At 37.6% G+C, this 27,841-nt stretch overlaps 1 protein-coding gene across 1 annotated transcript; it reads left to right on the plus strand.

Moving 5' to 3' along the window:
• Nucleotides 1-1,912: 1,912 nt before the first annotated feature.
• LOC139713199 (uncharacterized) lies at nucleotides 1,913-27,841 on the plus strand. Its single transcript, XM_071624948.1, has 11 exons — nucleotides 1,913-2,043; nucleotides 8,631-8,782; nucleotides 9,889-10,010; nucleotides 17,960-18,092; nucleotides 19,791-19,861; nucleotides 20,586-20,791; nucleotides 21,341-21,437; nucleotides 23,783-23,935; nucleotides 24,848-25,020; nucleotides 26,544-26,709; nucleotides 27,647-27,841. Exons 1-11 carry the CDS (start codon nucleotides 2,015-2,017, stop codon nucleotides 27,839-27,841), a joined length of 1,497 nt encoding a protein of 498 aa, XP_071481049.1. The 5' UTR covers nucleotides 1,913-2,014.

Raw genomic sequence — 27,841 nt, forward strand, 5'->3', positions numbered from 1 at the left:
ATGTACCTTGGGTATGGTGTGGCCACTGATCAGCAGAGATCAGTGGGCGGGGAGGGAGCAGACAATTAAAAACCATAGAAAACTAGACAAGCACTCAGAGAACATTGACCTCTACCAAAAAGCTCATTTCCACCCATGCACCCATGCATGTTTAAAATTGCCCAATTTCCAAATGATCGCTGAAAAAAGACAGGAAGAAGAAGAAATAAAAGCAAGCTAAAAAAAGTGTTTACATCATCAGCTGAAATTTCCCACTGCACAGCTTTAATATTCCGAGCAGAGCACGGGGTTTAGTTCGCGTATGCATACCTCAAATTCATTGACACTATTTTGCCAAAATATATATTTTTTTTAATCTTTAAAATTCATCAAAAAATCCCGGATTATTACTAAAATTTTAATCATCCGTTCCTTCTGTCATAATCAATTTTTATTTATGTAAGTTTCATTGAAATCTGTTCACAACTTATAAACTTATTTTGCAAACAGACAAACCAATGCCGACAAAAACGTAACCTCCTTGCTTGATGGAGGTAAAAAAGGTCTTCTCTATCAACAGCAAATGGAAGTTGTTTGCAGTCCACATTTAGGTAACATGTTGTAAACACATATATAAATGAAGAAGAAAGGTACCGTTATAAATTCCACAACACTTTTTACTGATTGATCTACACTCGGCAAAAAAAAAAGAAAGTAAACACTTTTTCAGGTTTATATTTCTCATAGAATATTTGGCTAAAACTTAATGTAATATATATCATATTGAAGGTTATGTAATTGGCTATCAGCCTAGTAGGTCAATAAAATGGAAAACTTTACGCATGAATGAACACCTTTGTTTTTCTCTTCGAAGGCACAAAAGCAAAAATTGCAAAATTGAACGAGTTGTCATTCGTGCGCAAGTGCTTCTCCATATAACAATAAGAACAAAAGACAAATTTAACACAATTAGACACATGAATTTAGTTGCAAAAATGAACCTTTGATCTCTATAATATCTTTGAAGCCCAAATATCAATAAAGGAAATAATAAGGGAGAAAAATGAAGAATCTTGGGTCAAGCAAAAATTCAAATAAAATAATAAGAGATGAAGAAATATTGATAAAAATGGTATAAATTTCAATTTGTTTTCAAATTATAGGAGAATTGTAAATGATATTTGGTTCTAAACTTTATCTCATGAATCTTTGACTAACTTACTAAAAAGAGTAAAATAAAGAAATTCTATTTATTTATTCATCTTTACGCCATTACTCCCCATGTCATTTGAAATTTTAGCTTACAAGAAAATCTAATTTTCTTCCTTTAGTTTCCCATTTTGTTTCTGTTTGAGGTTATGAAGAGATAAAGGGAATAAAAACTTGTTTATGCTTTTCAGTTATGTCTCTCATTGTTTTAAAATGGCTTTTTGTTGTGATTGTTATCTTGAAGGGCATTACCAAATAAAAGACAACTTGTCAAATTTTGCAATTTTTACTTTTGTGTCTTGGCGGGTAAAAATGAATGTGTTCACTCATGCGTAAGATTTCATTTTGTATCAACATACTAACTTGATAGCCAATTAAATTACCTTTAATATGGTATATAATGCATAGATTTTCATCAAAATCTTCTATAAGAAATATGATCTCGAAAAAGTGTTTACTTTCTTTTTTTGCTGAGTGTATTGCCAGTACCATACTTTTGTTTGAATTATTGCCTGTATTTATAATGATAATAATGGTGTGATAATGATATTGAATTGGTTATTGTGATGACGATATTAATAGTGATGACAATAATGTTATGAAAAAGAAAATATTAATATACCTGTACCAATGAAACTTGACCAGTGTTGTCCATGTTATTGTTAGTGAACATTGAGGGCAGTGTTCCATGTAGAGAAAGAAATCTCCGAAGATGGTAGGAAAACATAGTCACAGTCACAGTCAATCGGCCTCTCAAAATGACGATCAGCACCAGCATTCCGCTGGAAAAGGTTGCTGTTCGGATTCGAAGCCCCTTCCAAAGCCCATGGATATATTTCAGGCTGTAAAAGCTGGGTGAGTATTGTTGCAAAATGAACAAAATCGGCTGTCTGCGATCGAATATGGAAGTTGGGAGTGCTGTTCAGTCCCATATACTTGTGAATTTGTTGTACGTGTACACTGCAGCATGCCTGGCATTTCAGTTCGGGAAACCCACTCACAAGGGGGGCCCCTCCTTATAAGTAACCCGTCCCCCTTATAAGTAACCCCGTCCCCCTTATAAGTAACCCCCGGGGCACCCCTTATAAGGAGTCTCCACGCTTTTTTGCAATGCAACGCGAAAATGAAAGGACTGCGGCAATTCGCTTGATTATGTCCATAAAGCTTCACAAGTTTCCTAGTTACTCACGAAATTTGAGCAAAATCGGTTTGAGGCATCATATCTAAAATCATGGATTTAAATGCGATGTCAACGACCCATGCGAATGCTGAAATGCGAGCGATTACTGGCGCGAGTGTCGCCAGGCGCGGCGGCGCGGCAATGCTTGAGTGCAGAAGTGGCGACTGAGTACAGAGACCTTTCGTACTCAGTCGCCACTTCTGCACTCAAGCATTGCCGCGCCGCCGTGCCTGGCGACACTCGCGCCAGTAATCGCTCGCATTTCAGCATTCGCATGGGTCGTTTGACATCGCATTTAAATCCATGATTTTAGATATGATGCCTCAAACCGATTTTGCTCAAATTTCGTGAGTAACTAGGAAACTTGTGAAGCTTTATGGACATAATCAAGCGAATTGCCGCAGTCCTTTCATTTTCGCGTTGCATTGCAAAAAAGCGTGGAGACTCCTTATAAGGGGTGCCCCGGGGGTTACTTATAAGGGGGACGGGGTTACTTATAAGGGGGACGGGTTACTTATAAGGAGGGGCCCCCCTTGTGAGTGGGTTTCCCGAACTGATTTGGCTTTGCATTGCATTGTCAATTCATTCAGTGATCACAGCTACAGGCGGGCTTCGATCATCCAAGGGAGTTTTTCTCAGAAGCGAAAGATACTGGCCCTCGATGAACTCTTTCACAGCTAGCTTTGTGGTTAGACATAAAGTGTAACTGCTTTGCCTTCACCGCGGAGGTCAAGTAATAATAGTAATATGTCGCTCAGTCCAGCCAGGCGGTACTACTAACAAGTTACTAGTATGATGAAATTCGACTAGCCTGATATTCAACATGCACCATGCAAAATTACTGTTTACCGACATATGCAAAATAGGAATAAAAACATTTAAATATACTTTTATTATCATGACATTTCATTTTCAGTGGTGGATCCAGGCGCATGCCGCGCCCCCTCTTGTTAAAACAAAAGAAATAGGGCGGTGAGTTTGACTCAGTCGGTAGCGCGTCTGCCTCACGATCCTAAGGGCCTGGGTTCGAACCCGAGTCTGGACTGAGCAATATTGTGTGTAATCATATCACCGTCCTCTCTAGTGAGAGGCAAAACACTCTTTCCCTCAGCTCAGATAGGACATAAAATGGATTGGAGGTCCCGTGAGACCCTTCAACTGCTGATCTGTACGACTCACTACGAGTGTAAACACAGATTTGGCACATCTGTTTGCGTGGCTGTTTTATGATAATAACATGCATTTCTTCATATCACAGATGGCACATAATTAAATTCATGGTGCATGGATAAATTTACATCGTTGTACATTACAGATCTTAGGCAATTTTTTGCTTTAATGCCCTATATTATCGGTATGTGAGTTAAATTTATGTTCTTTTTAATACCCTAATCGAGCAGTGCATGCGAATTCGAGTATTCGGACACCCCCCACATTCGATAGCATAGTGTGTACTATGCTGTGTGCACATGCATGTATTGTTGTGAGGGCTGTGGGATGCAGTGTGTGTGTGCGTGTGCGCATATTAAATGAAACACTAACGGTACGCTGCACCGTTTGCTCTAAATGCCCTTCCATGTCAACAGTGGTGAATCTTTTGGCCTTCATCATATGATTTTAAATGAATAGATGCTGTGAATTCTCAAGGAGGGGATCACTAATTATCCTAGATATTCCTATTGCAGAGGGCATGTAGACTGTCTACTGTCCTTGGCGAAATTATACTGTGAAATAATGGCCAAAAAAAGAGAGAAAAATCCACAAAAATCTTATCCCAATCTGTCTGTTACCATTTACATATAATTGTACACAGATACTGATATGCAGCCACCACATGCTATACACCGTACGCCTTGCCTGAGCTGCACGGTTGATGTTTCGCGATTTGTGGCAGCTGATGGATGAATGAGGCATAAAATTATTTGGGCAATTCCGCACTTAGGTGGACATGACATCAGTAAAAGAAATGTGACTCCATATGTTAATCTTTGATTTAGGCATCAACTAATGCAATGGATGTTCAGGAATCATTGTACAAAAGTCTTTGAAATTCGGTATTTTTTTTTTTTGTCAGTTTTGTTGATTTTTGCGATATCTAAAATCATCATTTTAAAGGACAAGTCCACCTTCATATACATGTGGATTAAGTGAATGCAGCAATATTAGTAGAACACATCAGTGAAAGATTGGGGAAAATTGGACAATCCGTTCAAAAGTTATGAATTTTTAAAGTACATGTATCTGCGTAGTCACTGCTGGATGAGAAGACTACTACAGTGTATGATGTCATATGCGTACAACCATATAAAGAAAATAAAAAGAGAATTTCACAAAACTTTACTTTTTGAATAAAGTGCACATTTCTTCGACTTGTTGCTGACATATGTTAAGGGTAATATTATTCCCCCTACCTTCTGAAAGAGAGAAGTCAAGTGTTCTTTTGTTATGTGAGAAAAGTGAAAATATGATGAATTTTCTTTATTCTTTCTTTATATCGTTGTACTCATGTGACATCACAAGCTATAGTAGTCTTCTCATCCAGCCATGAGTGAGCAGAAACTTCAAAAATTCATAACTTTTGAACGGATTGTCCGATTTTCCTCAAACTCCCACTGATGTGTTCTACTAGTATTGCTGCATTCACTAAACCCGCATGTCTATGAAGGTGAACTTGTCCTTTAAATGTACATGTGGGACTGGGGACAATAAAATTCACTTAAATGCAAATTACAGTGGGTTCTTTTGATATTTTCCAAGAAATTTTGCTATTTAAGGGGAAAGGATTTTACCCATTTTGATGCAGAGGTCATGTGATGTTCCATCAATTACAAAAGAGTGAAATGACCTGCGGAGTTACTCTGGACAAATGTAACACCACTTACCATGCTTTTTAAGGTCTAGCTAAAAGAAATAAAGATATCAGTTTTAACTGCTAAAAACATTCGCTGGAACATATATATCATGATGCTTTAAATAAAATAAATGGGACACTCTGCAGTAACTTACATTTTTGCAAACATTTTGTCAAAGGACATTAGTTTTTACACATGTCCTTTTTTTTGTAAAGTTGCTAACTGACCTTGGCAATTCCAATATTTGTTTGATTGTATGCATTCTTTTTTATATCATGAACCTTGGAAGGAGGAATATGCTGTGACAAGATTTTGACTTGAAATGGATATATGGTATTTGGTGATAAAAGCGAATGTGTAAAGTTATGATCCACTTACATGTTTATGTGACATTACTAATCGCTGAATTGCCCATTTACAAATGTACATGATTTTAGTTGCTAGCTAAAATGTTCAATAGTCGGAGGCTGTTGTGTCGCAGACTTCCTCGCACTTTGCACCATCTGGCAATCTTCCGCGATGCAACATTGTATCACAAGAAATTGCATTGTGTGAGGCAGGCTTAAAATCATACAAATATGATGGCATGTAAAGCTAGATAATCCTGCAATGTAAGAGAGTAATGGCACGCAATATTGCTCAGTGTTAGATGTTTCATTGAAACTCACTGCAAGCTATCGCTAGTCAAAATGGCAGCGTGAGGTGGGCTTTAGGGAGCTTACTTGTCAAGCGATGTTCCATATAACAAGAGAAGCTCGCTAGCTGCTCAGTGCATGATTTCATGGGATAGCACCTTGGCATATGGAGATTTAGGTACCAGTAATGTAGGGCCCTAAAAATGTGTGATTGCCAGATCTAACTGTAAAGGTCTGGATTTTAATGTCAACAAAAATGTGATTAGATCAACCCCCCCCCCCCCCCAACCATTATTTTTTTTTTTCTTTTCATTGTGGCCCTTGTGTGAGACTGGAGCATTATAAATGTTAATTGTTTTATGCTGAGTGGTCTACGTACTAGACTAATATCTAATCTGCCTTAGGGCTAAGTTTGGGAGAGATTAGCAACAACAACAACAACAATAAAAGGCTTGGCCAGTTGAAGCTACAGTACAGTCTGAAAGTGCAGTGCCTTGGCAAGTAGAAAAGTGTGTACTGATGTCTATAGTGCCACTAATGACAATGCTAAGTTCTTCAAGTTTTCTTTAAGAGGAGCTTACTCCATGAATTCCCAAAGGCCCCTAGTTGTTTAGTCTGTTCCAATATCATGATTGACGGCCAGCACAGCAGTCGCCCTGCTGAGCAGGGTGTGTGGCTGTGGCTATAGTTATCGCTACCAAGTGTGCTGTACATACACAATATACAAAGACGGCTATTAAAACTTCACAGAATGTATGCACTTTGATGTGCACATGTTCACATTTCCATGTACATGATACAGTACATGTGCTGTATACACAGTGGAAGTCCTGTGATGTGCATGGTATCATTATCAAGAACAAGTTTTTTTTTGAGCGATAACTTGAAAGTCAATGTCTACATTGACACTTTCTGACAAACAAATTGGTTCATATTTATATTTAGAAGTGAAAGTACAGTAAGCTAATGTATTAAGCACATACCCTGTGATTTTGGTACAATTTGGTTCAGCGGAATTCATGTACATGGATATAAAAGCACATTAGCGTCAGAACTTGTAATAAGACACACACAAAAAAACAGAAAAAATGCATTGCTGAGTGCTACAAGTACAATGTGTGCCAAGAAAGTAAACAAGTAAAGCCTCCACCAGTATTACCTTTCATTATTGGATATATTAAAGAGAAAATTTCTCTGAATTTTCTTAGTTAAAAAGCATCAATACTTCATGTTATTATGTCAAGTGGTACATGTATGTGGATGCAGTGGTTACACGGGAAAAAAAGATGAAGTTCAGTTTGCCTCCTTTTAAGTCAGTCAATAGTACATAGTACATGTACTTACAGAAAATATCCAACTTGATTTACCTGACTTCTTATAGTACAGTTCTTTGATCACTCACTCAAGATGACCTGAACCAATTGTTGACTAGGTAATTCATCTGCTCATGCTTCACTGGTAATCTGTACTATCACAGTGGACCTTAAGCAGGGAATGCACTATTGTTCCATGTATGTAATCCCTACAGGACACTATGATCAAGTTGGGGGGTGGGGGTGGGATATGTATTAAGTGATTAGTAAAGCTACCTTTTGGCTCGTTATGGTATTAGTTAGGCTCCCATTTCACATTATGGAGACCCTTAAGAGACCACTGAGAGACCAAAATTGGCAAGATCTGTCAGCAATATCCAAGACCAGATAAAGATAGTGTCTACTATGTAAATTGGCACTAAAAACCCTTGAGACATTGTTAAAAGACCAAAAGGTCATATTCCCCGCAAATAGATCTCTTTGGCTCCTCTTGAAGATTGCTGAACGTTCAGTGAGAAACCAATAAAACTCCTGAGGGATTAACTGAAAGATTATCTGGCATACTCTTAACCCGTTGAGGACGAGTCCTGAGTATACTCAGGCAAGCGTCTATGGGAAATGCGTGTTGTAGCAAAATCAAACCGTCCTCGACGGGTTAAGAAATCTCTTCAAGAAATCTCTGAAAGACATGTCTTTCAATAATCCCTCAAAGATCTCTTAATAGATTTTCAGTGATCTTCCCCAAAACTGTGGCAATTCTTGAGAGACTGTTGAGAGATGATTGAAAGACTAAAGACCTTTGAATACTCATTGCGAGATCACTGAAAATCTGCTGAAAGACCACTGAAAGACCATTATTTTTCATTAAAGACTGCCAAAAGACTATTTTGGAATCATTTCTTTTTTTCTTTTTTTTTTCGGAGAGAGAGAGAGACCTCGGAGACCATGAAATTCACTGAAAGTCACTAAATAATCACAAAGACATCAGAGATTTTTTTAAGTTCACTGAAAAAAATGAGATCAATTGAGATATTTGTCAATATTTGCTGTCTTATAGTGGTCTTTAAGGGGTTTTGCCATATATTAATTGGGATGTTACGTAAATGTACTGAAATAGGCTAATAAAGCCCTTCTTTTAGCAGAAAGTTTTTAAAACATCTTGATATATATGCAACATAATGTACCCAGAATGTGGAAGGAAAATCCAGGGTTTATAAGTCAATACAGTTATTTGTTTTGTTTTGTTTTGTTTTGTTTTTATATTGGTGAAGATACCTTTCATACTTTTAGATGATGCCATAGGCTTCAGCCCCCCCCCCCCCAAAAAAAAAAAAAGAAAATAAATAAATAAAGTTATAGTAATGCTGTATGATCTTCACACACGTATATCATTCTAAAGCCATTTCCGGACAAGGTACAGTATCATATTACACATCTTTGTTGTATCAATTATTTTGCCCAGTCACTTGATGAGAGTACAAGAGCTGCTGGAACTCGAAGGGCCGAGTATCTTGACCGAGCACGATGACAAAGGTCACACCCCAGTCCACTGGGCTTGCCTGGGAGGCCTTACCAACATCATCCGTATCATGGTGCAGTGCAAAGTCCCTCTCGGTGAGAACAAACAACTATTTGTACATGTAGACCATGTGCAGTTATACTTCTTGTATTCATGGATTTGTCTTGCTTAAAATGTGGACACATAGTAGAATATGCTATTCATTTTACTTTCTTCTGTTGACTCATGCCACAGCTCAAATTCATTGCAATGACGGTTAGACGTGACAAAATTAATCAAGCCTCGGTGAAGTGAAGGCAAGCTGTATATGGTGTTGCCATGGGTACACTCTTTCTGAAGAGATCAGACGTGTCAGTCCGGAATGTACAAAGACCTGACAGTACAGTAGTTTCCATACCTTGACCAGAATAAGGCATGCTCCCTTCCCCAAAATTCATGGAACCGTTTTTGCAAATATGCAAACCATGGTGATACATCACAGCACTACCTCTACAGATCTCTGTGCTTATCATTAAATATTACTCGCATATATGATATATAATCCAAACAAACAAAAGATAAAGAGAAAAACAAATGTAACATATTCCACTTCCATTAAGGAAAAAAGTTGCTTTTTCATGTGTTATCAAAACACCTTGTCTCAGATTTGTCATATTTTCATGATTTTAAAGCAGAATATTTCCACCTCTAGCTCTGATCGGACCTTGAGAAGTATGAAGTAAAAACCATTTCTTACATGCTGTATGTTACTTCAAGAGAAGTTTATCCCAGTCACAAGAAAAGCATGAAGGCTAGACATTTCATTTACGGAGTTCATAATGGAGAAGTGTCAATGACTTGTTTATGCAGTCTTGATTTTATGGGATAGGTCTTGCCTGATTTCAATAATATTTTTATTGATTGATTGAGAATGTTGCACAATTTTGAGGTTAAGAGTAACTTCATTAGGGGAGTTTTTGGTTCCTTTTTGGCCGACAGGTAGATACATCCATTGAAGTGCTTTCTTCAGGGGATTTCTCTGATTTTGCACCAATTTATCTCAGTAGTAACTGTTGTGAAAGCTGTAGGTATGTGCTCGATATCCATTGGTAATACATACTATGAGAATACCATGATTAAAAACTTGCAGCATGAATTATGGTGTGAGGAGAATTACCTCAGTAGGATATGTTTTCTGCATCTTTGGTCTCCTATAATAAAGACACACAAAGCAAGAACGAACTCGGAGCCAGACCAATCCACTGGGCGTGTGTGAATGGTCACATAGCAGTAGTGGACATCCTACTACAAGCTGGAGTCAACATCGATACAGTGGACAACAAGGTAAGCAAACATCTTGATTCCTCTGTTAATCATTAGTTTGCTCTCGGATTACTGAGGAGTGGTGTATGCATGCCTTGTTTATCAGGTGTGTGTATCAAATATTTGCTGCCAAACTTAGCCCATAACTCAAATATCCACAAACACACTGCTTGTTTACATGTAGTTATAAATCAACGCCAAGGGCATGATTCTTGTTGACCACCTCTCCTTCTATGTGTCCATCCATCCATCCATCCATCCATCAATCCATCCATATGGATAAATCATAACAAGTGATTTCTTGTCAACACAGTTCAAAAATTGACTTTGAATATTAACTAGTGAAATATCAAATTTTCATTAAAGGACAAGTTCACCTTCATAAACATAAGGATTGAGAGAATGCAACAATATTAGTAGAACACATTGAAAGTTTGAGGAAAATTGGACAATCGATGCAAAAGTTATGAATTTTTAAAATTTTTGTGTTGGAAGCGCTGGATGAGGAGACTACTACAGCTTGTGAGTCATATGCGTACAACAGTATAAAGAAAATGTAAAAGAAAATTCAACATATTTTCACTTTTTTCGCATAATAAAAGAGCTCTTGACTTGCCTCTTTCTAAAGGCAGGGGGAATAATATTACCCATAACATTTGTTGGTAACGAGTCAGGGGAATGTGTACTTTTTTCAAAAGATGGCATTTTGTGAAATTCTCTTTATATTTTCCTTATATTGTTGTACGCATGTGACATCTAAGTTATTCATACACTGGAGTAGTCTTCTCATCCAGCGGTTACTGCACAAAAACTTCAAAAATTCATAACTTTTGAACGGATTGTCTGATTTTCCTCAAACTTTCAATGATGTGTTCTACTAATATTGCTACATTCTCTCAATCCTTATGTTTATGAAGGTGAACTTGTCCTTTAATAGACATGTTGGGAGGAAATGATTAGACAACAGTATATGTGGTTATGATGCAAAGACTTGAGGTCATTCAATCAAGGTCAAAGGCTAGGCTGCAACCTGTCAGCAATAATTGTATAGTTGTATAACAATTGTACATAAATTGATTGAACTCATTACACTATAGGAGTGTGGAATGACTAATATTGCCAAAGAATGGCTATATAGTAAAATGTCAAAAGACATACACTATATTATAGTGACGGATCAGATCCCACCCTTATCAAAGTGTTATGTTTTTGACCAGGAGGATGCTTTTGACCAGGAGGATGCCTTTTTTCAACAGTTATTGCACAGCTAGAGTTGTACAATGTACATCTACATTGTTTACTAACCTATTTTTGAGGTCAAATTTTTTAGAAATTTAATGAGAAAAGGAAACATGAAAGACTCTGTTTCATTCAAATTGTTGTTATGGTGCAGGTTGTGTTCTGAGGGATTCAGTGTACAGATGTACAATTTGACAAATGTTACTTTTTTTCTAGTATATGCACCTGTTGTGTTTTTGTTTGTTTGTCCAAAAATACTGTTAATTTTTGTGGAAAATACTCACCCAAATTCTGTTACTGCACACGTCTACTGCTGGAAAGGTCAAAATACCTATTTTCCACTAAAAATACTTTTTTTTTTCCCCAGCCGTCAGAATGCAGCAACACTGTTTGCAAGGTTTACATCCCTTTGTGATATGAAAAGGCTGAAGGTTGGTCTTAGGCAATGTTGATCCCTCCACATTTTAAAGACTTTTTGAATAGTCTTTGTCTGGTACATTTTCATATGATATGCCTGTATGCATTGATAAACGGTAACCTGTGTTTTTATCAGATTTGTGGAAATGAATTGAATTGAATAATCATACATACTCGTGGTGCAGTCTGGAAAAGTATGCTGCTGCAGTGTGAAATGACTTTTTGCAGCTTTGGCATAATCTCACTAGCATGCTATTTTTTTTTCCAACTTTATTATCCCAATTCACATGCTGCTTCATACACCAAATATGTGCCTAATAATGAATAGTACATTATGGAAAAAAAAATAACATAGAAAACTGTGGTATAAGAGCTTGCCATTTGCTCACATGAAAATCTAGACAATTCTTTTTCATAGCTATGATACGTTCTGTATTTTCCAAATGCTTCATAGAAAACAGAAACGGACTTAGAGTTGGAATGATATTTTTGATTTTACAAGAAAATATAAAATATTTTGCATGATAGATAATTGTATTCACGAGATGTCCTCTTTCAACATGTAAAGTTCCAAAACATATTTCCTCATTTGTAAACATAACATTGCGGACATTTTTAGCTTTGAGCCAAAGAAATACTTCATACCAGAAAGATGACACATGGGTACATGTCAGAAATAAATGTATTAATGTCTGTGGATGAGAGTCACAAAAATTACAAATTGAAGAATCACTGATACCTATTTTACTTAGATAATGTTGAGTAGCGATTTTTCTATGTACGAACTTAAATTGAATATTACGAATTCTATTCTATATCGATGATCTATAGATCAAAGAAAAATGAGACTTCCATAACAAAGAATCTTGTACGTTCACAGTAAATCAGTTTCCCATTTTACTTGATGGTCTGTCTCTGAGAGTGTGGTTTTATGTTTTTTTTTACAAAGTATAGGTAACAAAATTTTGAAACTCTTTTGACTTTAAGAAAATTGTTCAGCAGAAGATCACAAGGATTCGAAAGTAATACAACATTTTGACAATTTATATTTTGTTTTATGGTGAATTTCCCTGGCATGCTATTTTGGCCTCGTGATATCCATTTTGAAGGCAATTATTGAATTGTGCGCAGAATGTGTGCATGGATAGGAATGACTGTAGAATTTCCTGTTGTGATACCTTGAGGAAATAATGAAAGTTGGAAACTGTGCAGATATTACCTTGAAAAAAAATCTATTGTATATGTATGAGGTGTTTTGTTTCTTTTTCATGCCTGAGTTGGGTAAAATGTTTATCATTGCCATGAATCCTGTCATAAAGAATTTCGATCTTGAAATGTTCATCTAACCAAGAAGTACCCAGGTTACTTCCAATAATGTACGCGTAGCCCTGTGTGAGAAACCAATAGTGGAGTGAGATCATGGATCACTGACTGCACACACTCGAGTACACTTTGTATGATCATACATGTCTGCTCATGTAAATTGTGCCTGGTATGCAGTAATAGATCTGATAGATAGTGGTGTAGCAGCTCTGTGCATGTCATCAATGCAATGCTAAGAGTTACACTGTAGATTGGCTTCCATCAGAGATGTTGTAGATGTGGCATTTTGCTTTCAGCTAATTCACCTATTTTGGAGTTCTTTTTTATGCCTCCGCCACGAAATGGTGCCGGAGGCATTATGTTTTCGGGTTGTCCGTCCGTCCGTCCGTACGTCCGTACGTACATCCGTCCGCTTTCGTTTATGCGATAACTCGAGTAATATTTACTGAAATTTTACCAAACTTGGTCCAAGTATGAAGTGTGATGGGGCAATGATTTGATTAGATTTTGGGTGAAATCGGCTAAAGGTCAAAGGTCAAAGGTCAAGGTCAAATCATGAAATTGTATCCGTTTACGCGATAACTTAAGGCTGTATGGAGCAAATTTCACCAAACTTTGTTGGAGGATGATGTATGATGGGACAATTACTTGATTAGTTTTTCAGTGAAATCGGACAGAGGTCAAAGGTCAAAGATCAAGGTCAAATCCTAAAATTTATCTGTTTACGTGATAACTCAAAACTGGATGAAGCAGCTTTCACCAAACTTGATCCAAGGATGATGTATGATGGGACAATTAGTTGAGTAAATTCTAGTGACATTGACAAGAGGTCAAAGGTCAAAAGGTCAAGGTCAAATGCTAAAAATGTTGCTGTTTCCCCCATATCTATGCAATGCCCGCAGTTATTTTCTTGAAACTTAGTGTAGACATGTACTACTGCGTAAAGATTCTCCAGAGAGTTTCATGTCATAAGGTCAAAGGTCAAAAGGTCAAAGGTTAGGTGAAAATGTTGCAATATCACTTTTCTCGCAAATGGTTCAATGTATCTTCATGGAACTTGGTACATATGCATGGACTGACTGGCAGGGATTATCTAGGGAATATAGGGGTCATGGGTCAATAGTTAGGGGGTCAAAGGTCAAGGTCAACTCCTCAAAATGTTACTATTTCCCTCATATACTAGTATATGCAATGATTGCATTATTAGTTTTAAAATTTAATATATGTACATGTATTACTTAATGGAGATTCTCTTGGAAATTTCCATCCAGCAGGTCAAAGGTCAAGGGTCAAAGGTCAGGTTTAAATGAAAAAAAAGAGATATATTTTGTACTGTAATTACACTCTTTCTTCATACCTTGAAAATTATACTCAATGCATAAACTTATGATAAGGTCGGTCAGAAGTCAAGTAAAAATTTTCAATTCCCCAAATATGTGTACCTGCACTCTTTAATAGACAATTATAGCAAACCCAGTTCGTGGAAAGTGAACATTCAAGATATTTCTGACAAACCTGTTATTTCGATATTTTGCCAGTTATGTGAAACTGTCATCACACATTGTGCTGACATTGTACTATATACACCTATTGGGAGAATCATGCATTATGGCGGAGGCATCAGTCGCCGTAGCGACATTTCTAGTTTATTATGCCTCCGCCACGAAGTGGTGCCGGAGGCATTATGTTTTCGGGTTGTCCGTCCGTACGTCCGTACGTACGTATGTACGTACGTCCGTCCGCATTTGTTTACGCGATAACTTGAGTGATATTGACTGGAATTTTACCAAACTTGGTCCAAGTATAAAGTATGATAGGGCAATTACTTGATACTATTTTGGGTGAAATCGGCCGAAGGTCAAAGGTCAAGGTGAAATCATTAAATTTTATCTGTTTACGCGATAACTCAAGACCGGATTCAGCAAATTTCACCAAACTTTGTGTGAGGATGATGTATGATGGGACAATTACTTGATTAGTTTTTGAATGAAATTGGACAGAGGTCAAAGGTCAAAGTTCAAGGTCAAATCCTAAAATTTATCTGTTTACGTGATAACTCAAAACTGGATGAAGCAGCTTTCACCAAACTTGGTCCAAGGATGATGTATGATGGGACAATTAGTTGAGTAGATTTTAGTGACATTGGCAAGAGGTCAAAGGTCAAAAGGTCAAGGTCAAATGCTAAAAATGTTGCTATTTCCCCCATATCCATGCAATGCCCGAAGTTATTTTCTTGAAACTTAGTGTAGACATGTACTACTGCATTTAAAGATTCTCCAGAGAGAGTTTCATGTCATAAGGTCAAAGGTCAAAAGTCAAAGGTTAGGTGAATATGTCACAATTTCACTTTTCTCGCAAATGGTTCAATGTATCTTCATGGAACTTGGTACAAACGTATGTACTGACTGGCAGGGATTTTCTAGGGAATGTAGGGGTCATGGGTCAATAGTCAGGGGTCAAAGGTCAAGGTCAACTCTTCAAAATTTTACTATTTCCCTCATATACTATTATATGCAGTGCTTGCATTATCATTTCTAAAACTAAAACTTGATATATACATGTATTCCCCAATGGAGATTCTCTGGGAAATTTCCAGCCAGAAGATGAAAGGTGAAAGGTTAAGGGTCAAAGGCCAGGTTTAAATGCAAAAAATATATATATTTTATACTGTAATTTCACTCTTTCTTCATACCTTGAAAATTACTCAATGCATAAACTTATAAAAGGGTCGGTCAGAAGTCAAGTAAAAATTCTCAATTCCCCAAATACAGGTACCTGCACTCTTAGACAATTATAGCAAACCTAGTTCAAGGAAAGTGAACATTCAAGATATTTCTGACAAACCTGTCATTTCAATATTTTGTCAGTTTTGTGAAACTGTCATAACACATTGTGAAGACATTGTACCATACACCTATTGGGAGAATCATGCATTATGGCGGAGGCATCAGTCGCCATAGCGACATTTCTAGTTTTAAGTTCTGTCTTCTCTGATTTTACTGTGTTTAAAGTTGACTTCTGTAAATAAGAAAGTCAGACAAACAAAATGAAAGAAGTTTTTAATATAAATATCAGACATATTTGTTCATATTATTTTATTTCATTTCATATATTTTCCATATATATCCAAATGATGAAAAAAGAATACAAAGTAGCAATCATTTGTAATGAAAATAGGAAAGTATGAAATTTTTAAGTGGCACCTGTTTTCATATTTAAAACTAGAAATGTCGCTATGGCGACTGATGCCTCCGCCATAATGCATGATTCTCCCAATAGGCGTATAGTACAATGTCTTCACAATGTGTGATCCATGACAGTTTCACATAACTGGCAAAATATTGAAATGACAGGTTTGTCAGAAATGTCTTGAACTGGGTTTGCTTTAATTTTCTAAGAGTGCAGGTACACATATTTGGGGAATTGAGAATTTTTACTTGAATTTTGACAGATCTTTTTATAAGTTTATGCATTGAGTAATTTCCAAGGTATAAAGAAAGAGTGTAATGATGGTACAAAATGGATTTTTTTTTTTTTTTTTTGGGGGGGGGGGGCATTGAAACCTGACCTTTGACCTTTGACCTTCTGGCTGAAAATTTCCCAGAGAATCTCCATTAGGTAATGCATGTATTAAGTTTTGAAACTAATAATGCAAGCATTGCATATACTAGTATATGAAGGAAATAGTAAAATTTTGAGATGACCTCGACCTTTGACCCCCTGACTATTGACCGCTGACCCCTATATTCCCTAGATAATCCCTGCCAGTCAGTACATGCGTATGTACCAAGTTCCATGAAGATACATTGAACCATTTACGAGAAAAGTGATATTGCAACATTCTCACCGAACCTTTGACCTTTTGACCTTTGACCTTATAACATGAAACTCTATCTGGAGAATCTTCACGCAGTAGTTCATGTTCGCACCAAGTATCAAGAAAATACCTTTGGGCATTGCATAGATATGGGGGAAATTGCAACATTTGTAGCATTTGACCTTGACCTTTTGACCTTTGACCTCTTGCCAATGTCACTAAAATCTACTTAACTAATTGTCCCATCATACATCATCCTTGGACCAAGTTTGGTGAAAGCTGCTTCATCCAGTTTTGAGTCATCACATAAACAGATAAATTTTAGGATTTGACCTTGATCTTTGACCTTTGACCTCTGTCCGATTTCACTGAAAAACTAATCACGTAATTGTCCCATCATACATCATCCTCCAACAAAGTTTGGTGAAATTTGCTCTATCCAGTCTTGAGTTATCGCGTAAACGGATACAATTTCATGATTTGACCTTGACCTTTGACCTTTGACCTTTTAGCCGATTTCACCCAAAATCTAATCAAATAATTGCCCCATCATACTTCACACTTGGACCAAGTTTGGTAAAATTCCAGTGAATATTACTCAAGTTAGCGCGTAAACGAAAGCGGACGTACGGACGTACGGACGTACGGACGTACGAACGTACAGACGTACGGACGTACGGACGGACGGACAACCCGAAAACATAATGCCTCCGGCACCACTTCGTGGCGGAGGCATAAAAAAGAGAAAAAAATGGTAGAGGGGATGATGTCATAACCTCACAAGACTCCCATTGACCTGTATGTGAAATGTCATTAAAATCTTGTTTTTGTTGATGATCCAATAGCAGCTGCAACCTCATTCCCACTAACCTGTAGCTAGGTCATCACAAGACCATGATGATTTGATGCCAAAGGTTTTCTTAATTTCATATCAAAGAGGAAGGTTCATGAATATTTGCGTACAGTTCACATCCTGGTAATCTTTTTAGAAAATGTCCAACACCCGTCCCCATGTTATGTTGTTCATACCTGTTGTTAGCAATCATGTCATTAGGGAGTAGTAATGGTTATTGGACCTTTGTCAAAGATTTATAATGTCCATTTCTAAATATCCAATATCAGTCCTTTCCTAATTTTCTGTTGCTCTGACAACATCTTATTGAATTTTCTGCAGGGATGTTCCCCACTCATCATATCGTGTCAGTATGGCCAGACCCAACTGGCCGGTTACCTCATGGGCAAAGGGGCCAGGCTGCAGCTGACCGACAGGGAAGGGGACAATGCACTCCACTGGGCAGCATTCAAAGGTGGGATGATGATGATGTTGGTGATGATAATGATGATGATGATGGTGGTGATGATGATTGATGCTGATAATGATGATGGTGGTGATGATGATGGTGATGATGATGATTATGGTGATGATAATGGTGGTGATGATAATGATAGTGATGATGATGAAGAGGAGGAGGAGGAGGAAGGATGGTAGAAGGAATGGTCTAATCTGGTATCTGCAGTTACCACCTGTGCTGACAGTAGTGACTTTTCACTTGAGATTTTGTTGGATTAACATACTTCATTTGAAAACAAAATGGGAAAAAAAGTGACTAATTTTTTTTTTTTTTTATACATTTTCTTGGGCTCAGTCTCACAAGGTCAAAAGCTCTTCACTCATGATGACTTTTTGCCCCAATTATTGAGAGTGCTTTCAATATTCATGAATGATATATCGTCGCTGGGGTGACAAGACCTCATCTACAAAATGTGAAGCATTCAGGAGAGAAAAAACAAACAAAAAACAAACAAACAAAAAAACAAACCTGGCAGCTAAAGCCCTACAGTTTTGTATATCATTTGGGATAGCATTTCCTTTGGGTGGCCGCGATGGCTTCATTTTGGGGGGTAAGACAGCTAGGATTTGGACAGGACATCACTTAACTGATTATCTGACTCACTATTTTCACCAAAATTTGAGATACGGGGTCTTGTCACCCCAGTGATGATACATGTATGCTCTCGTGGTCTTGTCATTTATTGTACGTGATTCATGTTTCCCAAGTTTTTTAAAAGCTTGCAGACTTGAAATTTGCAGGGAGGATTTATCCTTCAAAATGTAATTCTACTTCTTAATTAATTGTCGGAGATATTGTACAAGGGCCCACTTATGCATGTACCATCAGTAACCATCTTTCATGGCATTCAAACGAAAGCTGCTGGTATGCACCATAAGCATACAATGTACCTTTCCCCATCTCTGCTGGTAATTGTCCAATTAGGTCGGTGCCTGTACCATGTGTATTTTCCTGAAATAAAGTGGTACCTATGTGTACATGCATTTCACAGAATAGGGCATCGACCTGTTGTACAACGTATCTTCCTATGGCCATGTGAATTAGAGAATGGCAACTTAACATGAGACTAGATGTGGTTTGGGTCAGTATGATTTCAGCAATTTCTCCAAATACAGTAACAGTCCAGTATGAAATAGAAATGAAAATAATATGTGCTAAAATCAAGTGGGAAGAGTGAATCTCCTTGACATTGCATTCCTCATCATACATGTAGCAACACGCTGCACACTGTAATGTGTACTGCGTGTAATTTACAATGTATGTCTGAATGGCTGTAAAATACAGAAGACCAAAATCATGCAAATGTGTAAGATGAATTTCTCTTGAATGACAACATCATTGAGGATTTTGAAAAAACTGTTATTTACATCTGTATTATACTCTCTGAAAGAAATGGGAGGAAGGTTGTAGGTTAGACAACTTCTCATTCATGGATTGTCTATTCTAGTAAGTGATGATGATAAAACATGTATTTCTTGTGTACTGTAGCACTTCACACTTTATGAGTCTCTGTGCTCTCATATTACTCTCTGAGTGGACCGTATACACTGTATATCAAGTACAAGAATTTACTATCACTTGGTAAATAAAGAACTATGGACAAGTGTTCTGTCATATTGCAGGGTTCAAAGTACTGTTGCTTTCTCTTTCCAGGGTTTTGCGAGCTGACAAGATTATTAATATACTCTGGATTCAATCCAAGACAAAAAGACAACTATGGTCAGGTAAGAGCTTAACCTAATCCGACAAGTGGAGATATAGTTAGACAATTGTATGGACTTCAGTGTGTGCGCATTTGGAACTGAGAATGATTTCTCTGTCAGTACCATGAATGTACTATATGATACTTAAGGCATATCTTACATGTGATGTCAATTGATAATGAATGTCATGTGTGATGTTAATTGATAATGAATGTCTTGTGTGATGTTGATTCATGGTCACAGTAAGACTATGGACTTGCAAAGGATTAATAAACGCACTGCAGTACGCACTGATATTTTCTTGAATGGCATTTGTTCATTTCATGCTTTGTAGTCTTCACATTATCATGATGATTTAAAAAAACAAAAAACACAGAAACGTTCAGAAGAAAGTGTGACTTTTTAAATAAACTGTTGTTGAAACATTGCTTGGTATGAGATCGCATCTCTCAGAAAAAAAAAATAATCCAAGCATTTGAGCATGGGACCTGATAGCATGGTATCGGGGCTCTAGTACTAGTAGTCATTTGATATTGCAGTGCTAGTGTGCTGGACTGGGACAGTGCGTTGGACTGGGACAGTGCGTGTGGAGCAAAATTTTGTTTTCATTTTTGCCTTGTTTTCATGCATTGTTTTTTTTTCACAATCAAGTTCCTATTCACGAAACTTGCAAAAAGAAAATGACTCCAAAAATTTCAGTGTATACGGTATATATGTGTTTTGTTTTATTTTTTTGTTGAGACAGACACCGCTGCATTTGGCCTGTATAAACGGTGATCTGAACACGGTGCGGATGCTCTGCGAGCAAGACGGGGTGGAGATTGACCTGGAGGATCACAACCACAAGACCCCTCTTATGCTGGCCAAAGGTCGTAACCATAGCGAGATCGTGAGCTACCTCGACAAGGAGACGCGGAACCTGCGCAGCGTCATCCCTAGGATAGATCTCAAGTGAGTTGGGGAAGCCTTTTTTCTTTTTATTAGCTGTGAGTGATGAAGACAGTGAGGTAGCTTGCTGGATGAGATTTAAGAAAAGAAAATTAAAATCCCTAACCTTTAGAGATGGGGTTGTGTTACCCACTGCCAGATTTTTTCAAGTTCTGCAAAATGTGTTCTGTAGATGCCATTTCCTGTCATTATAAGACTTGTAGAATTTTTCAAACCAAACTATTATCCTGTTTAAAGAACAAACATTCTCTCTAAGCTTTCCCATATTAGTTATGTGCCCACAAGACATTATAGTCATCATCAAAGAAATAGAATTTACTCAAAAGCCTGTATGGATAGAACATTTTAGAATTGGTTTTTTAACATGTATGCTTGATGAACATATATTTCATATTCCACTGAGTCATATATTTCTTGTCTCATTACCTGAAAGTAAGATTTACTCACACTTCTCCTTGTTAATGAAAGATTGTGGTACTATGATACTTTTGTGACACATATGTCAATGCTTTTGTGTGTTTGTTTGTTCATTTTCTACCCTCTCTGAAACAGATCTGTTGTCTTTGGTCCACCGGGAAATAGTAAAGCTCCCTTCCTCTTCTTTGTGATCAGTGTGTTATGCTGGGGCTATCCCATGTATGTATTTAGGGTAAGTGACTTGGAGGGAGGCTAGTCAAGCATCTTACAGCGTGCTGTTCAAATGATAAGTGTCTGTGTGGTCACAGAATTTATGTATTTAGTGACTATTGTAGCAGTTTATACGTGAGTACATATGAATAATGCACTACTCTCCATATTACGATGTAGACTCAGGCGAAGCAGTTTAGCTGACACTAGAGCATATCTTGCTGAAGGAGATCAGATATAGTAGACCACATACTGCGTATATTTATACACAGTACCCATTTTACATACATGTACATGTAATATATGCAAGCACAGCACACAATTCTTTTTTTATGCCTCCGCCACGAAGTGGTGCCGGAGGCATTATGTTTTCGGGTTGTCCGTCCGTCCGTACGTACGTCCGTACGTACGTCCGTACGTACGTCCGTACGTACGTCTGTACGTCCGTACGTCCGTACGTCCGTCCGCTTTCGTTTACGCGATAACTTGAGTAATATTGACTTGAATTCTACCAAACTTGGTCCAAGTATAAAGTATGATGGGGCAATTAGTTGATTAGATTTTGGGTGAAATCCACCAAAGGTCAAAGGTCAAAGGTCAAGGTCAAGTCATGAAAATGTATCCGTTTACGCGATAACTCAAGACTAAATCGAGCAAATTTCACCAAACTTTGTCGGAGGATGATGTATGATGGGACAATTACTTGATTAGTTTTTTAGTGAAATCAGACTGAGGTCAAAGGTCAAAGATCAAGGTCAATCCTGAAATTTATCTGTTTACGTGATAACTCAAAACTGGATGAAGCAGCTTTCACCAAACTTGGTCCAAGGATGATGTATGATGGGACAATTAGTTGAGGAGATTTTCGTGACATTGGCAAGAAGTCAGAGGTCAAAGGTCAAGGTCAAATGCTAAAAATGTTGCTATTTCCCCAATATCTATGCAATGCTCTAAGGTGTTTTCTTGAAACTTGGTGTAGACATGTACTACTGCATAAAGATTCTCCAGAGAGTTTCATGTCATAAGGTCAAAGGTCAAAAGGTCAAAGGTTAGGTGAAAATGTTGTAATATCATTTCTCACAAATGGTTCAATGTATCTTCATGGAACTTGGTACATATGCATGTACTGACTGGCAGAGATTATCTAGGGAATTTAGGGGTCATAGGTCAATAGTCATGGGGTCAAAGGTCAGGGTCAACTCCTCAATATTTTACTATTTCCCTCATACACTAGTATATGAAATGCTTGCATTATTAGTTTTCAAACTTAATATATACATGCATTACCTAATGGAGATTCTCCAGGAAATTTCCAGCCAGAATGTCAAAGGTCAAAGGTTAAGGGTCAAAGGCCAGGTTTCAATGCCCCCCCCCCCCCAAAAAAAAAAAAAAAAAAAAAAAAAAAAAAAAATCTATTTTGTACTGTAATTACACTCTTTCTTCATACCTTGGAAATTACTCAATGCATAAACTTATAAAAGGGTCTGTCAGAATTCAAGTAAAAATTCTCGATTCCCCAAATATGTGTACCTGCACTCTTTGACAATTATAGCAAACCCAGTTCAAGGAAAGTGAACATTCAAGTCATTTCTGACAAACCTGTCATATTTTTATTTTTTTGCCAGTTATGTGAAACTGTCATGGATCACACATTGTGAAGACGTTGTACTATACCCCTATTGGGAGAATCATGCATTATGGCGGAGGCATCAGTCGCCATAGCGACATTTCTAGTTTTTTTTTTTAATCCACTTGAAGTTCACCTTTCTTTAATAAATAAAGTAAAGTGAAACAAGCAGAGTGGCAAAACTTTGATTAAAATCAGACAAAATATATAAGTAATGTAATTGTAATTGTAACTTCCTAGAGCAGTGATATCTGTAAACAAGGAGAGTTGTTAGGTGGTAGAGTCATTACATTGTCTAATTTGCTCATGTGACTATGAAATATGTCCCTGGTTTGTGAAAGCCTCAGAATGTCCTGTAACTTTCTTGTTTTGTTTTGTTTTTGCATGACTTTAATGGAACTTCCACTGTTGTGTATGCTTCAACTTTTTGTCATGAACATGGAGTAAAGAGTCATATGAAAGTGAAATCATATTTCAGTTAATGTAATTGATGAAAATGGCAATTCATTCCCGGAAAGCAGTGATGACTGATACTCTGTTGACGTTTATTGACCTTCTTGCGCTACACATTGACTGTAAGCTTTCCTGAGAATTGGCTTTCACCACCTTCGTAAATGAAATCAATTGTCAGGGAAATGATAGCGGAACATCCAAACTGTGTTTCCAGTGATGCAGTCAGTCATTATAAAATTCTATTTTTCTTTACGTTTGTTTTGTCTTTTGAAATATTTGATTTCTAGTGCTTTCCAGCCACGTTTGCCCTCTACCCTGCCCTGCACACTGTCTTCATCGTCAATAATGGCCTGATGTGGGTGATGTTCTACAGGGCTTACAAGAAAGACCCAGGATTTATCGCCAGAAATTCACCGGAATATGATCAGGCCATACGGCAGGTGGGGAAATCAACATCGATCTATTAAAGAAAATATCAGGATTCTGTGAAAAACTTTGACCTCTACAGAGCTGCTGAGCAATATGTTCTTTCAAATATTTATATGCTTTTTGTATCTGAAGTATTTTTTTTAGGTTAAAATGTTTTGTTTTTCTGAAGTCTATTTTTGATTCTTGGTATGTACAATTTTCTCATTTTTGAATAAATGTTGATTTTTTTTGTGCCTTTGAAAAGAATTTTTTTTCACATATAAATGTATTTTGCTTTTTGATATTCAGAGTTTTTACAGCTTTGCCACTATTTTCCTCAAAAGAAGCATACATCAGTTAATAAGATTAATGCCTTTATTAATTTCAAGCAGTGACATATACTACACTTTGCTACCTGGATAATGTCTGCAAGATACTGTCAAGTGCTCCAAAGCCTCCCAACATACAACGTGTACATGTTTATGCTTCTCTGGCTCTTAGCAATCAAGTACCTCAACATGTTACCAGAATAAGCGTGGCAGAAGTAATGTCAAAAACTTCAAACCTGTTCGCAGTTAATTAAAGCATTTGTGGCTCTCAGAGCAGAGGTACAAGTTATGTATCCAGCAATGATGCCAGCATACTGTTTAATACAAATACTGTAAATGCTGAATATTTCGAGAGGTTTTTATTTTTGCGAATTTTGCGAGTCAGATACTGTTCGCAAATTTAAAGACCCGCAAAAATATTGACTCTGATCCTGATATGAATGTGACGTACACGTATACATTTCTCTGTTCAGTGACTACAGTACTTCACTATCGCGAATTTAACCAGTCGTGAAATTGTTGGGAAGCTGAGATTCGCAAAAATTTAGACTCACTAAATATATGTTGTATACAGTAGCAAAGATTTATGATCAATCCATGTCTATCTCCATTAAGGTGGCCCAATTTGACGAGTGGAAACAGGGTCGTAATCCTCTCAGTAGGCTCTGCCACACGTGTCGAATAGTCAAGCCCTTCCGAACCAAGCACTGCAGAACGTGTAATAGATGTGTCCTCCATTTCGACCACCATTGTCCTTACATCTACAACTGTGTTGGTCTCAAGAATAGGTGAGTTGTGCGCATTCTTTCTCTTGTACAAAAAGTGTAATTGTGGCCCTTAGTATAAGGAACTGCAATTTATGTTAATATTTGCATCAATTGTGGCTTATTGCCTATATATGCATATTTTGAACAAAGTCGGTTGCAACTTATTATGATAACGCCTAAGATTGAGACTTGATTTGCAGCTACTGCACAGATTTAGTGGAAAACCGTCATATTTCCTGAGATGAGTCTAAACTAACAATAACAATGTAGTATACAGTTTTTGTTGAAAGGAAAATCAGTTCAAGTGTTGTAAGTTAGACAGTCATGAAGGGACTTTAAAGAAATTTGATGCATTTTCTTACTCTTTGCCATTTGCATTATTTCAGAAAATAGATTTGAGCTGTTGGACTAGCAATTGTACATTTGATCAGGTAGACTAGCATATGTTGAAGAAAGATAAAACAAAGGACAAATACCTTTTTTTTTTTTTGGGGGGGGGGGTAACTCTCACTGAGACCTGCTTTTAAACATGGATGTAGATATGTTTGTTACACTATGTGTTGTATTTTTGTTTTTCTGAGAAGATAACATTGTAGCAAATAAATGGGTGATTTCAAGTTCGGTGCTAGTGCTAGTGCTAGTGCTATCTCAGCACTAGCACCGGCAATAAAACCGAACTTGAAATCACGTCGGTATTGGGAGTTGACCTCAAAATTATGACGTATTTCCGGTTGCTGGTGCTGGGCTTGGTGTTGAATGTCGTCTGCTGAACCGAGCTCCGCCGATTGTGTTAGCGATTTACGTGCTTTTTCGCCATTGACTAACACTAGCCCCTAGGGATTAACATTTTCGTCATTTCAAGTTCGGTGCTGGTGTTAGCGTTGCCGTGCGAGACTCAAATTCACGTCCATAATAGATGCACGTTTTACGTGCAAAGTCTATGCTAATGCGTGGTCGCCCACGTAACGTATACGAACACTCTCGACATGGCTTCATAAATCTGAGCCTGGGAGCAAAATTAAGATAGTTGTATTTTGGGGAGTGGATGAAATTTGTGGCATTTTAATATTTCTTCCCCACTATGTCCTTGAAACTAAGCAATTTTGGCTACATCTTTTAATATTTGACTGTAATCACGCGCAATCACTTTTTTCGTCGCGCAATTCCCGCGGAGCTCGCGGTGCTGTGATTCCAACACCTAGTGCTGGTGATCGATAATTTTGATCGGTATCGCCTCGTTAATCTGACCGTCGGTGTTGGAGCTCGATTTAACGCTGTTATTCGGGGGCTAGCACTAGCACTAGCACTAGCACCGAACTTGAAATCACCCAATGTGTTTAAATTATTTGTCTTTGTCATGTAGTGCAAGAGTTTAAAGGTCAATACTTTACATTCAGTCATATTGCAGTGCTGCATTTCTCCCTTAAGGTTTCTTCTACACCATCAGTCAATTACCTTCTTTGGTATATGCTGAGAGACATAACAGTTCTGACATATGGAGAAATAATACTAGAAATAACCGAATCACACATTCTTGTCTGCAGAGCGTACTTCCTGGGTTTCACAACGTCGGTGTCAATCATGATGTTCATCACGATATTCTTTGCCTGCATCCTCCTCAAAATGGAAGGCTGGAATTGGCTGTACATCATCGGGATAGCAGAGGCCATCTTCTTTGGTATCATAGCTACTGGACTCTGTTCAATAGCGGTAAGTAGATACCACTGTTAGAGGACTGTCTGAGATAAATGTGAAAGAGCATGTAATTTCAAGAGGAATTCACAGTTTATGTGATGAGAATTGGTTCTGAAATGGCTGAGACATCCAAAACAGAGCGATCCTAATAAAAGGTGGGACCCACTTTTTGTTATGATCGCTTTGTTTTACATTGTTTTTAGATGTCTCGGCCTTTCCAAAACCGATTTTCATCAAGTACACTTTGAATTCCTCTTTTATGGTATGCACTCTACTATTTCATAAGTGATTTCTAGGTATCTCACAAAGAGTTAAATGCCCAATCCTCATCTCCACCAATACAATACCATCCCTTTAAAGAACACTTGAAGAGCTTGGTAAAATTCATTGTGAAGATGAGCCAAGATGAAGCAGCTTGTATATGTGGCAGAAGTCAAGTATGAATGTTGTTTCAAAAAATCTTGTACATATTTGATGCATAGCCATGTCATTGTAAGCATAAACCCAGATTACATTGACTCCCTATTAGGCACTGTATCATGTTTAAAACGGAATCTGCTTCATCTCGCTGTACTTGATCCATTTAACATTTGCCATTTTGATGCCAGTCAGAATCAAACCTGGTAATTAAAAAAGATCTTCGATCCCCGGTTGCCCCTGCCATCACTCGGGAGTCCTATTCCCATCTTTAAGATCATGCACGCACACATGCTTCCTCTTTCTTCTGCCGACGCTAAGCTTTTCTCCACAATTAAGTTGTTTCAAGGGGTGAGTCATGTGAGAGCTCTCACCTGAACTTCTTACAAAGAAGTGTAAGAGGAATGGGGGCACATCCATTGACATTGTGAGGAATTCATGATTATGATAATAATTTTCACCCAAAATGTGCTGATGTGGAACTCACTCCACTAACGTTCCTGCCCGTTTCCACCTTTCCTCTTCCTGCTTCCAGTGGTACATGGCGCTGGCAAACACCAACACCAACGAGCGAATCAACTTCAAGCGGTACGACTACCTCAAGGATGCCAGCGGCAACTTCCATAACCCGTACAACAAGGGCTGGTGGCACAACCTGAACGAGTTTTTCCTCACCAAGCGACTGATGACGGACGAGGAGGTGGAGCAGTCTCGTATCTATGTCGTATGA

Source organism: Diadema antillarum, unplaced genomic scaffold, assembly GCF_040938485.1.
Source record: "Diadema antillarum isolate AM-2024a unplaced genomic scaffold, OU_Dant_1.0 seq00001922_RagTag, whole genome shotgun sequence".
NCBI classification, from domain to species: Eukaryota; Metazoa; Echinodermata; class Echinoidea; order Diadematoida; family Diadematidae; genus Diadema; species Diadema antillarum.

Bases quoted from the DNA above. Each gene is read 5' to 3' on its own strand.
- LOC139713199 (XM_071624948.1), top strand. From the start codon at position 2,015: ATGGATATATTTCAGGCTGTAAAAGCTGG. The intron at 19,862-20,585 runs GTAAGAGCTTAA...TTGTTGAGACAG, and splicing joins AAAAAGACAACTATGGTCAG to ACACCGCTGCATTTGGCCTG. The intron at 23,936-24,847 runs GTGGGGAAATCA...ATCTCCATTAAG, and splicing joins ATGATCAGGCCATACGGCAG to GTGGCCCAATTTGACGAGTG.